The sequence below is a fragment of the Eleginops maclovinus genome, chromosome 11 (genome assembly GCF_036324505.1).
Source record: "Eleginops maclovinus isolate JMC-PN-2008 ecotype Puerto Natales chromosome 11, JC_Emac_rtc_rv5, whole genome shotgun sequence".
Taxonomy (NCBI): domain Eukaryota; kingdom Metazoa; phylum Chordata; class Actinopteri; order Perciformes; family Eleginopidae; genus Eleginops; species Eleginops maclovinus.
The window spans coordinates 681810-693336 of record NC_086359.1 but is presented as its reverse complement, the minus strand read 5'-3'; the positions used below and the strand labels follow the sequence as shown (position 1 = coordinate 693336).

At 48.1% G+C, this 11527-nt stretch overlaps 1 protein-coding gene and 1 non-coding gene across 2 annotated transcripts in view; both read left to right on the top strand.

Moving 5' to 3' along the window:
• Positions 1 to 185: 185 nt before the first annotated feature.
• Positions 186 to 267, top strand: trnas-uga (transfer RNA serine (anticodon UGA)). Its single transcript has one exon. It is a non-coding gene; the product is annotated as a tRNA-Ser (tRNA).
• Positions 268 to 730: 463 nt separating this feature from the next.
• Positions 731 to 11527, top strand: part of LOC134872779 (rap1 GTPase-activating protein 2-like) — a 26539-nt gene continuing 15742 nt past the window's right edge. Inside the window, 3 exon segments of the mRNA XM_063896213.1 lie at positions 731 to 959; positions 1269 to 1450; positions 8405 to 8440. Coding sequence (XP_063752283.1) covers positions 1407 to 1450; positions 8405 to 8440 — 80 coding nt within the window. The 5' untranslated portion in view covers positions 731 to 959; positions 1269 to 1406.

Sequence of the window (11527 nt, the reverse complement as noted above, 5' to 3'; positions counted from 1 at the left end):
TTGATCAGCGGATCGGACAGCAATTTTTTGAGCCCCCGAACGTTACATTAGCCTGAACTGGCACACGCCCAGTACGCGGTAGTTTTGATGTTGTCGCTTTTATTTCCTCACACTGTTAATAGTTGTTAAGCTGTACTTTAAAGGTATGCGATTAAATTTTATCTACTTAAACTTCTATGACGTAAGCTGCGATGGCCGAGTGGTTAAGGCGTTGGACTTGAAATCCAATGGGATCTTCCCGCGCAGGTTCGAACCCTGCTCGCAGCGGATTGGCAAATTGTTTTCATCTTTTTTCAATGTCGTTTGTTTGATGTTTACAGAGCGACTATTTAAACACGATGCAATTCAAAGGATTTTACACAAATGAAAGACGTCAATCCACTATAAATCTGGAGGGATTTTTGGCCTTTGCAGACCATAGATATGCACTAATACCTACAGGAGAGGGAGCACCCCAGGAATCAGAAAAGGACCTCTTATTTTCCATTATGATGATGTAGAAAAATTATTTTTGATCCAGTGGGCTGAGGTTACCTCCTCCATGCTTCGGTTGTATGTGTCTGTCAGTCAGGTGAGGTGGAAACGCAGAAAAAATACAGAAAAGTGTGAATTATCGCAACAACAAATGTGAACATTTATTAAATATCGTCAAAACTTTTTTGTGGAAAAACGATGAAAAATCCAGGAGAACGGAAGCCAAGGTTTCCATGGGGTTCCACTATGATGCATTCAAGCTCTACTGCAAATATATATTACAGAGGTAGATGATATAAACAGTGTGTAACCTCCTGTGGCTCATAAACAGGAAGTGTCAACTCAATCAAAACAACCCGTGAAAGTTCTGTGGAAAAGTGCAGGAGAATGGAAGCTAACAGCTAATGGCTAAAAGCTAACGAAGGTTCCCTTATGATGCTTTCAAGCTCTCCTCAGTAAAAATGAGTAGCCTACTGGGCAATAAGGTAACGTCTACAATATATAATCCTGAGGTAGATAATATAGTGTGTAAAAAAGCGTGAGTTCAAAAGCGTGTAACCTGTGGTGTGTAATCAGGAAGTGCCTCCTTCAAAACAAGAGCTGATATCTTCTTCATGCTCCCCGTTACGTAACATCGCATGCTCCTGCAGCTCCTCCATGCATTATGGATGATACGTTTTCAGTCCGACTGCTCCATCAGGGTGGAGAGAAAGGGAGTGGAGGAGGGGTGGCTCTCCTCACCTCCTGTTTATCCTCCCTTTATGTCCCTCCCTCTCTCCTGGTGGTGTGTGCAGGAGAGAGAAACATTAACGGCAGGAGGAGAGGGTGAGTGACGAGTATTTATAGGTGGAGAGAGAGGAGGAAGGAGTGATGCAGGAGGGAGTCGAGAGAGGGAGAGAGAACCAGACACAATAAGGAGACAAAGAGACACCATGCTGAGGAGGAAGAGGAGCGTCTCCTTCGGAGGCTTCGGATGGTAAGAGAGAGAGTGTGTGTGTGTGTGTGTGTGTGTGTGTGTGTGTGTGTGTGTGTGTGTGTGTGTGTGTGTGTGTTTCACATTCTATGGCTGCATGATCTCACCACTTTCGGGTCTTTGAGTTCATTTCCTATCTGAGGTGACATCACAGCTACATCACCTGGCACCCCCCCCCCCCCCCCATGCCCTGTACAGGTATAATTAATACACGTTTTTTAAGTGTGTGTGTGTGTGTGTGTGTGTGTGTGTGTGTGTGTGTGTGTGTGTGTGTGTGTGTGTGGAGATATCTGATGCTAAACCAAAAGTCTTTTCAGCAGCTGCTAAAGAAATGTAAATCAATTGAAAAGTTAAAATGAGCCTTTATTCTCGTGGTGTTGGTTTACAGCTGTTCTTACTTCTGTTTCTGTAGTTTATTCTCCGTCAACACAGCTGAAAGATCCCCTATCCTGCTAAATCCTCTTGTTCATGTCTCTTCTGCATCAACATGTGTCAGCTCTCAGAGGGGCGTGGCCAGCAGCAGCTCATTAGCATTTAAAGCTACAGAATCAGCTCTTCAGGAACAGGGCTGAAACAGAGGGGGTTATGGGACAATGATCTGTGTTTCAACCAGTCAGAGACGGGCTCGGTATATCTCTGAGACCTGGAGTATAGTGATGAAGAAGAGGATGAAGAGGGGAGCTTTAAGTGTCTGCTCTGTTTTGCTCTGGTTTGAGATTGAACTGAAGTTAAAGTGTAACCTCTCTCTGAGGTTTGATTGGAAACATTCCTCTCTCGGTTGCAGATGATCTGTAGTGTCTGTAGTTCATTCTCCATCACTGAGACAGTTTCTGCTCCACTGACGGCGAGGAAACACTGTTTTGATCACCTGTTGTTCAAGATCACATTCAATCTGAAACGTGTGCAATCCTGCACTACAAATCGGACATTTTCTGAACAGGGTTTGGTTGCAACTGTCCTTTGTTTTACCAGCCGACCTGCAGGACTCTCACAGCAACATGTATGTTGCTCACATACAAACCCTTTCCTCATTTCTGTTTGAATGAGAAACAGAAAATAAACATGATCCTGTGGAAAGAGAGGTTTGTGTTTCCAACCAAACCTCTGATTTTAATCCCAAACATGATGATTTCACAGGTACTTTAGTCTGACTTTGACAAAGACTTACCTACAAAGACAGGAGCGCCCTTTCTGTTGCATACACTCACAGACATAAATATTACAATTGTGTCAGACTGGTATAAAACAAAGAGAGGAATACAAAGCAGCTCCTCTCTTTCTGCTGTCTTCGCATCAACGATTCTGAGTCTGTGTGTGTGTGTGTGTGTGTGTGTGTGTGCGTGTGTGTGTGTGTGTGGAAACTCTTACACAACCCCTCGTTTCAATCATTCACTCTCTTAGTTTGCCTTCTATAACCTGTGTCCTCTTAATGGTGTCCTCAGGTTGGCAGAGACTCAGAGTTTCAGTTTCATAACTCAGCAGCGGCTGCAGGAACGTCCTCTCCTCACACTGAATAACCTCCTTTGTTCCCTTCTTGTATTTAGTGTCTCCTGGGACATGTCTCCATGCTTTAGTGTCTCTCCTGGGACATGTCTCCATGCTTTAGTGTGTCCTGGGACATGTCTCCATGCTTTAGTGTGTCCTGGGACATGTCTCCATGCTTTAGTGTCTCTCCTGGGACATGTCTCCATGCTTTAGTGTCTCCTGGGACATGTCTCCATGCTTTAGTGTGTCCTGGGACATGTCTCCATGCTTTAGTCTCTCCTGGGATATGTCTCCATGCTTTAGTGTCTCCTGGGACATGTCTCCATGCTTTAGTGTCTCCTGGGACATGTCTCCATGCTTTAGTCTCTCCTGGGACATGTCTCCATGCTTTAGTGTGTCCTGGGACATGTCTCCATGCTTTAGTCTCTCCTGGGACATGTCTCCATGCTTTAGTCTCTCCTGGGATATGTCTCCATGCTTTAGTGTCTCCTGGGACATGTCTCCATGCTTTAGTGTGTCCTGGGACATGTCTCCATGCTTTAGTCTCTCCTGGGACATGTCTCCATGCTTTAGTGTGTCCTGGGACATGTCTCCATGCTTTAGTCTCTCCTGGGATATGTCTCCATGCTTTAGTGTCTCCTGGGACATGTCTCCATGCTTTAGTGTCTCTCCTGGGACATGTCTCCATGCTTTAGTGTTTCCTGGGACATGTCTCCATGCTTTAGTGTCTCCTGGGACATGAGATGTACCATTATTAATCCCTGTGGGGAATTTAAGTGTTGAAGCAGCAACAGAGAAGAGGACAAACAGAACAGGTTCACACGGGACATGACACACACATTAAAATACAAAATTCTAAAAACGAAATAAATAAATACAGACGAGTAACGAGAGTATTGTTACAGACATGTGTGTTCAGAAAGAGAGAGCAGCTTGCTGTGCAGCCCGGTTACTGTCAGGGGGTCTCATGGTGAACCCCTTGGTGTGCAGCCCGGTTACTGTCAGGGGGTCTCATGGTGAACCCCTTGGTGTGCAGCCCGGTTACTGTCAGGGGGTCTCATGGTGAACCCCTTGGAGTGCAGCCCGGTTACTGTCAGGGGGTCTCATGGTGAACCCCTTGGAGTGCAGTCTGATGGCTACAGGCTCAAAGGAGTTCCCCAGCTGTTAGTGCTGTGCCGAGGTGGGAGGAGTCTGTGGCTGAACGTACTCCTCATCTTCACTAGCTCTGCATGGACGGGGGGAGGGGGGGGGGTTATCCAGGATACTGTGCAGGTTCCTCCTCGTCCTCCCCTCAGCCACCTCCTCCAGATTGTCCAGTTTAACTCCAACTACAGAGCTAGCCTTCCTCACCAGCTTGTTCAGCCTGTCAGCATCCCTTTGGTTGGTGTTCCCCCCCCAGCACAAAGAAGAGCACACTGGCCCCCACAGACCGGTAGAGCGTCTGCAGCAGCCTCGTGCACACGCTGAAGGACCTGAGCCCCCTCAGGAGGAACAGCTTGCTCTGTCCCTTCCTGCAGAGAGCATCAGTGTTGTCTCTCCAGTCCAGTTTACTGTTCAGGTGCACTCCCAGGAACTTGTAGCTGTTCACCACCTCCACCTCCTCCCCCCTGATGGTGATGGGGGTTAGAGACCTCTTCGTGCTCCGCCTGAAGTCCACCTCCAGCTCCTTAGCCTTGCTGATGTTGAGCTGGAGGTGGTTGTTGTCACTCCAGCCTACGAAGTTCTCCACCAGGGCCCTGTATTCCTCCTCGTTGTCATCTGTGATGCAGCTGACGATGGAGGAGTCATCGGAGAACTTCTGTAGGTGGCATGAGCCGGAGTGGAAGCAGAGGTCAGAGGTGTAGAGGGTGAACAGGAAGGGTGGCAGCACAGTTCCTTGGGGGGCTCCAGTGTTGCTCACATCAGACCCGCTGCCCTGCTGTCTGACATACTGAGGTCTGCTGGTGAGGTAGTCAGTGATCCAGGCCACCAAGCTGTGATCCACCTGCATCAGGACAGCTTCTCAGAGGGCAGGTGTGGCTGGATGGTGTTGAAGGCGCTGGAGAAGTGGAACAACAGGGTTCTTAGTGAGCTGTGCGGCTTCTCCAGGTGTGAGTTGGCTCTGTGCAGCATGTAGAGAGGGCCTCCTCTACACCGATGTGGGCGTGGTAGGCAAACTGTAGAGGGTACAGGGAGTCACACACGAGGGGTTTGAGATGCTGCAGGATCAGTCTCTCAAAGATCTTCATGACAGGAGGGGTCAGAGCAACAGGCCTGTAGTCTCCTGGAGTGCTGGGGCGTGTTTTCTTGGGCACCAGGACAATGCAGGAAGTCTTCCAGATCTCAGGCCCTTTCATCAGCTCCAGAGAGAGACTGAAGAGGTGCTGAAAGCTCCTGCTGACTGTCCGGAGCACACCTTGAGCACCTGGGGTTGGTGTTGTGTGGCCCCCTGGCCTTTCTCACATTGATCTTCGAGAGCTGATCCCTGACCTGTCCGGTGGTGATTATCGGAGGTGTGAAGCTGCTGGAAGTGTCACCCAAGAGTGCGGTTGGATGGGGAGAGGCTGCTGTCCCCTGTGGAGTGGTGTTGGGTATGTTTGGAGAAGAAGTAAAGGAGGTGGGAAATGGTGCCAGAGAACCCCTGCTGTCCTGTTGAGCTGGAGATGGGAAGATCAAACCTGTTGAAGAACAGGTTCAGCTCATTCCCACCTTCAGGGGTCCCCTCCATAGCCGTGTTTGACTGTTTGGAGCCTGTGATGTTCCTCACCCCTCCCCACACCTCTCTTGAGCTGTGGGCCTCCAGACGTCCCTCCAGTCTGGCTTTGTAGTTCTCCTTGGCTGCCTTTAGCTCTTTCTTCAGCTGCTTCCGTACGGCTTGAGCCCCCTCAGCGTCTCTTGCCATGAAAGCGTTTTTTTCTTGTTCAGCAGGTTGTAATGTCCCCGTTGATCAGGGTTTATTGTTTGGGAAGCATCAAACCTTTTTGGTGGGTACAATGCTCTCCTCACAGAAACTGATGTAGTCCGTGATGCTCTGTGAGAGTCCATTAATGTCCTCCCCATGAACTCTCTGAAACATGTCCCAGTCTGTTGTCCTGTAGCACTCCCTCAACTCCTCCTCGACCCCACCAGACCACTGCTGTACAGTCCGGATGGTGGTAGGCTGTCTCCTGACAAGGGGCTTGTATTTGGGAACAAGCCTGATCAGGTTGTGGTCTGAACTGCCAAGGGGGGGGGGGAGGATGGTGGAGCTGTATGCCTCCTTAACATTGGCATACAGCAGGTCCAGTGTCTTACTGTTCCTAGTGCCACCGGTCACACACTGGGTGAAGTTTGAAAGACTTTTGGAGACTTTTACATAAATGCACTGGGGTGCCCGTCTGTACCCCCGCGTGGAGGAGTGGAGGACATCATTGGCCTGCGACGCTGCAGCACTTGGTGGGATGTAAACAACAACAGCGATGGCGTGTGAGAACTCCCGAGGTAAACAGTACGGCCTCAAACTCAGCGCCAACAGCTCAATGTCCGGAGTACTAATACTGTCCTTTACCGATCCGGTTCCTGGGTTACACCATCGTGTGTGAATAAAGACGGCCAGTCCTCCGCCTCTCTGCTTGTTTCTGTCTGCTCGAACCACAGTGAAGCCGTCCGGCTCCACCAGACAGTCTGGTGTTTCCCCGTTAAGCCATGTCTCCGTAAAGCACAGCAAACCAGACTCCCGGAACAGGTGCTGCGAGTTTGTCCGTCTTGTTTCCCAGCGACCTGAGGTTCCCCATGATTTCGGAGGGCAAATAAGGTTTAAATCTCCTCCTATTATTTGCCCTCTTTTGCCTCACGCGGGCTCCAGCGCGTGTCCCCCGTCTGTGTCTGCGTATAACAGCTGGTAAATCCCTCGGTGGCGCTGCAACTCGGCCCCGGAGGGAGAGGAGCGCCTCTCTTGAGTAAGAGATAGTCCTGTGTCTCAGACTGCCTGTGCTGCAGCTCCTCTTCACCCTCTGTCTGAAACCAGAGCCCAGTCTGCTCTGATTAGTTAGCTGGCCGGCTCTGTTGTGATTGGTCAACTGCTTAGAGATGTCCTGCCCCCTTAGCCTATCACACACAATGTGTTGGAGCGCTAGCCAATAGGATCACGAGTAGTGATGTCACTATGTTCCTGGAAGTGTATTGAGCAATACAAAAAATATACATATGCTTAAAAGGAATTGTACTCAGTTGCATTATGGCCGCTTTTACCCTTCAATACAGATATAGTGTGTGTGTGTGTGTGTGTGTGTGTGTGTGTGTGTGTGTGTGTGTGTGTGTGTGTGTGTGTGTGTGTGTGTGTGTGTGTGTGTGTGTGTGGGGGGGGGGGATGTAAATGTGTGATTTATGGCTGGTGCAGCACTTTAATAAATAGGGCTTTTATTGCTGTGAGATCACACCTATCTCTCACACACACACACACACACACACACACACACACACACACACACACACACACACACACACACACACACACACACACACACACAGTCAGTCACTAAGGTTCATAAAGCATTCAGGTGTGAATGTGTTGCTCCTCGCCTCGGTAATGTCATGATGTTCTCCCTGCTATCAGGCTGTGTGAGTGCCATATAAATATACTCTCTCTCTCTCTCTCTGTCTCTCTCTCTGTCTCTCTCTCTTTGTGTGTCTCTCTCTCTCTCTCTGTGTCTCTCTCGCTCTCTCTCTCTCTTTGTGTGTCTCTCTCTCTCTCTCTGTGTCTCTCTCTGTCCCTCTCGCTCTCTCTCTCTGTCTCTCTCGCTCTCTCTCTCTCTTTGTGTGTCTCTCTCTCTCTCTCTGTGTCTCTCTCTGTCCCTCTCGCTCTCTCTCTCTGTCTCTCTCGCTCTCTCTCTCTCTTTGTGTGTCTCTCTCTCTCTCTGTGTCTCTCTGTGTGTGTGTCTCTCTCTGTCCCTCTCGCTCTCTCTCTCTGTCTCTCTCGCTCTCTCTCTCTCTTTGTGTGTCTCTCTCTCTCTCTCTGTGTCTCTCTGTGTCTCTCTCGCTCTCTGTGTCTCTCTCTCTGTGTCTCTCTCTGTCCCTCTCGCTCTCTCTCTCTGTCTCTCTCTCTCTGTGTCTCTCTCTGTGTGTCTCTCTCTCTGTGTCTCTCTCTGTCTCTCTCGCTCTCTCTCTCTCTTTGTGTGTCTCTCTCTCTCTCTCTGTGTCTCTCTCTGTCCCTCTCGCTCTCTCTCTCTGTCTCTCTCGCTCTCTCTCTCTCTTTGTGTGTCTCTCTCTCTCTCTCTGTGTCTCTCTGTGTGTGTGTCTCTCTCTGTCCCTCTCGCTCTCTCTCTCTGTCTCTCTCTCTCTGTGTCTCTCTCTGTGTGTCTCTCTCTCTGTGTCTCTCTCTGTCTCTCTCGCTCTCTGTCTCTCTCTCTCTCTGTGTCTCTCTCTGTCCCTCTCTCTCTCTCTCTCTCTCTCTCTCTCTCTCTCTCTCTCTGTGTCTCTCTCTGTCTCTCTCTCTCTTTCTCTCTGTGTTTGCAGGATTGATAAATCTACCGTCAGCGCTCTGAGAGCTCGGTGAGTAGTGACATGATGTCCCACCAAACCATCCGTAATATTAGAGAGGAGTTACAAGACAAAAACCATGTTCGAAAAAATACTTTACGTGAGATTTTCTAATAAAAGTAGAAAAAATAAAATAAAACTATTTACTTTATTACAGAAAAAAGAGTGTGTGTGTGTGGTGTGTTGTGTGTGTGTGTGTGTGTGTGTGTGTGTGTGTGTGTGTGTGTGTGTGTGTGTGTGTGTGTGTGTGTGTGTGTGTGTGTGTGTCTGTGTCTGTGTCTCTGTGTGTGTGTGTGTGTGTGTGTGTGTGTGTGTGTGTGTGTGTGTGTGTGTGTGTGTGTGTGTGTGTGTGTGTGTGTGTGTGTCTGTGTCTGTGTCTGTGTGTGTGTGTGTGTGTGTGTGTGTGTGTGTGTGTGTGTGTGCCTGCAGGAAGGTGACCCTCTGTCTCCTGCAGCAGTTTCTCTTCTGATTCACTTTTGATCGTCGGTCCATCAGAGCTGAACATCTGCAGAGACAAACCGTGCTGATGCAACGCCATCTATCTGAACCAATATCTTCATATATATTTATGTCAATATACAAACCCTCCATGCAAGAGCAACGTTATCACCGGTGCTTGACGGGCAAACTAAAGTAGAACTGAAAGAATATTCACTATGCTTCATGTTATTTGTGTGACAGTGAATATCTCCTGTCCAGCGGCCGCTGTCGCTAGCAGACATTCTAGCTAACATGTTGGTACATTTCCCTCTTTAACAAACACCTTTACCAATTCACACTTTTCTTTCTCAAAATAAAAAAATCTGAAATTCTTCAAATATTGACTTTTTCCTCATATTCTTAAATTCTTCATTTATGTAGCAACTCTCAAAATCACAACATACAGAAGCTTCTGTCAAAATCTCAAAATTCTAACCTTTTCAGAAAATCTCAAAACATTAACCTATTCGTAAAAAAGGGGGGGGGGGGGGGGGACATAAGGTGAGCAAAGCCGGAGAAGTCATTCTTTAATTAATTCTGGCCTTGTTTCATTAAAAGCAACCTGAGCAGCTCCGACGCAGTCCGCCTCTGTAGTCACTGTGAGCTCTCAGCAGGGTAAACGGTGACGTCACCATTCAGTGGAAAACCAATCCAGTTCACAAGTAGCGGAACCAAACTGGTTTCAAGTGGAGAGGGTCTGAGGTGGTCTGAGGAAACAAGCGAAGGAGGCAGAGATTTTCCTCCATGATTTTCTGGTACATCAATTCAATTAGCAATACTCTCTCTCTGAGCTAACATGTTGTAGTCCTGAGAGAGAGAGAGAGAGAGAGAGAGAGGGAGAGAGAGAGGGAGTGTGTGTGTGTGTGGGGTGTGTGTGTGTGTGTGTGTTAGAAAGCAGAGATGCTGCTCAGTATCCGACAGCAACCCAACAATGCAGCACGATCACTGGTGAGTCCTCCATCTGTGCTCTGTGTGTGTGAGTGTGTATGTGTGTGTGTGTGTGTGTGTGTGTGAGTCGCTAACTAATGCTTATGTGTGCATAGCTGCTTTTTAAAACACACACACATAAACAAATAACAGCTGATGTGTCCGGTTGATGATGCTTTAATGCAGAGAAAGTCAAATCTGTTGAACGTCTGCATGAAATCTGGAAGATAAATCTGGAGGAAAATACCAGACGAATCAGTTCAATCCCTCCTGATGTTAACGCACGCTTTAAAGAGTCTAAAACTTTATTAAAATCCTTTGAAAATGACAAATCTCTGCAGAGAATCTCCAACAAAAACATCTTGGTATTTATTTCTGCAGCTCCACACGGTCAGATCACATTCCCCTGGACTGCATTATGCTGTGTGTGTGTGTGTGTGTGTGTGTGTGTGTGTGTGTGTGTGTGTGTGTGTGTGTGTGTGTGTGTGTGTGTGTGTGTGTGTGTGTGTGTGTGTGTGTGTGTGTGTGTGTGTGTGTGTGTGTGTGTGTGTGTGTGTGTGTGTGTGTGTGTGTGTAAAGGGCAGACGGTCTCCTCTCTCCCTGCTGTTGTTTTTGATCTTGTTGATTTCGCTTTGTTTTCTTTATGCCGTTGTAAACCGCTCTGACTCATTCGGCCTGGAGGATATAATTAGCATTTTCCAAAAAGATAAAAAATAACAGGTGTGTGTGTGTGTGTGTGTGTGTGTGTGTGTGTGTGTGTGTGTGTGTGTGTGTGTGTGTGTGTGTGTGTGTGTGTGTGTGTGTGTGTGTGTGTGTGTGTGTGTGTGTGTGTGTGTCCATACTTGGAGATATGTCTTAAAGATGTCCCGCCCCTTATCCTATCACGTACAATGTGTAGGAGCGCGAGTGTTCCATAGTGATAGCACCGTGTTCTGGAAGTAAACAAAGGGGTCCAATGGAGGCGTTTCAATGAAACTCCCTCACAGACTTACAGATACAGGCTGTTCTCTGTTACAGTAACTGTCACGGTTATGGGGGCAGGGATGGGGGTTCGAACTAAAAGCCAGCTTTATTAAATAAAAGCTGTTAATAAAACTGAAAAGTACCAAACGAAAACTATGACAAACCAAAGGACGCAGGAGGGAAGAACAGGACATGTCACAGAGAACAGACTCTCGGGAAAGACGACGACAACCGGCCAAGAGACAAAAGGGGAACCGGGGGTGCGGTGAGGCTGTCTTAGGACGGTTCCTAACGGAGCAGAATGACCCGGAGGTCCCTCAGCGGCCGCCATGATAAGAGCTATTTGAATTCTCTAGTTGACAGGAAAGGAGCTCTGAAGCTTCCTTTATAGCCTCCTTTAGGAAACACTGGACCTTCCTTTAGGAGAGGAAAGGAGAACATGCTGTCCCACAATGCCTTGCAGCAACTTTTACCGTGACGCAGCATCCGGCGGTTCACGGAAACAGCCGACCGTGAGAAATGCGTTCGGTGAAAGTTACGGTGCTGATGAAGCAGTCTAAAACTTATACCGTAACTTTCCAAAGAGCTTGGTTCTGAACGTTCAGCTCTGGATTCATCAAAAGGAGAAATATGAACGGTACTTTTACTGAAAGGATCCAATAGAGTCTCAGAGTCTCTGAGCTGTGTGGGGTTTCTGGAGCCTTTACTACATGTTGAACTGTGATATCC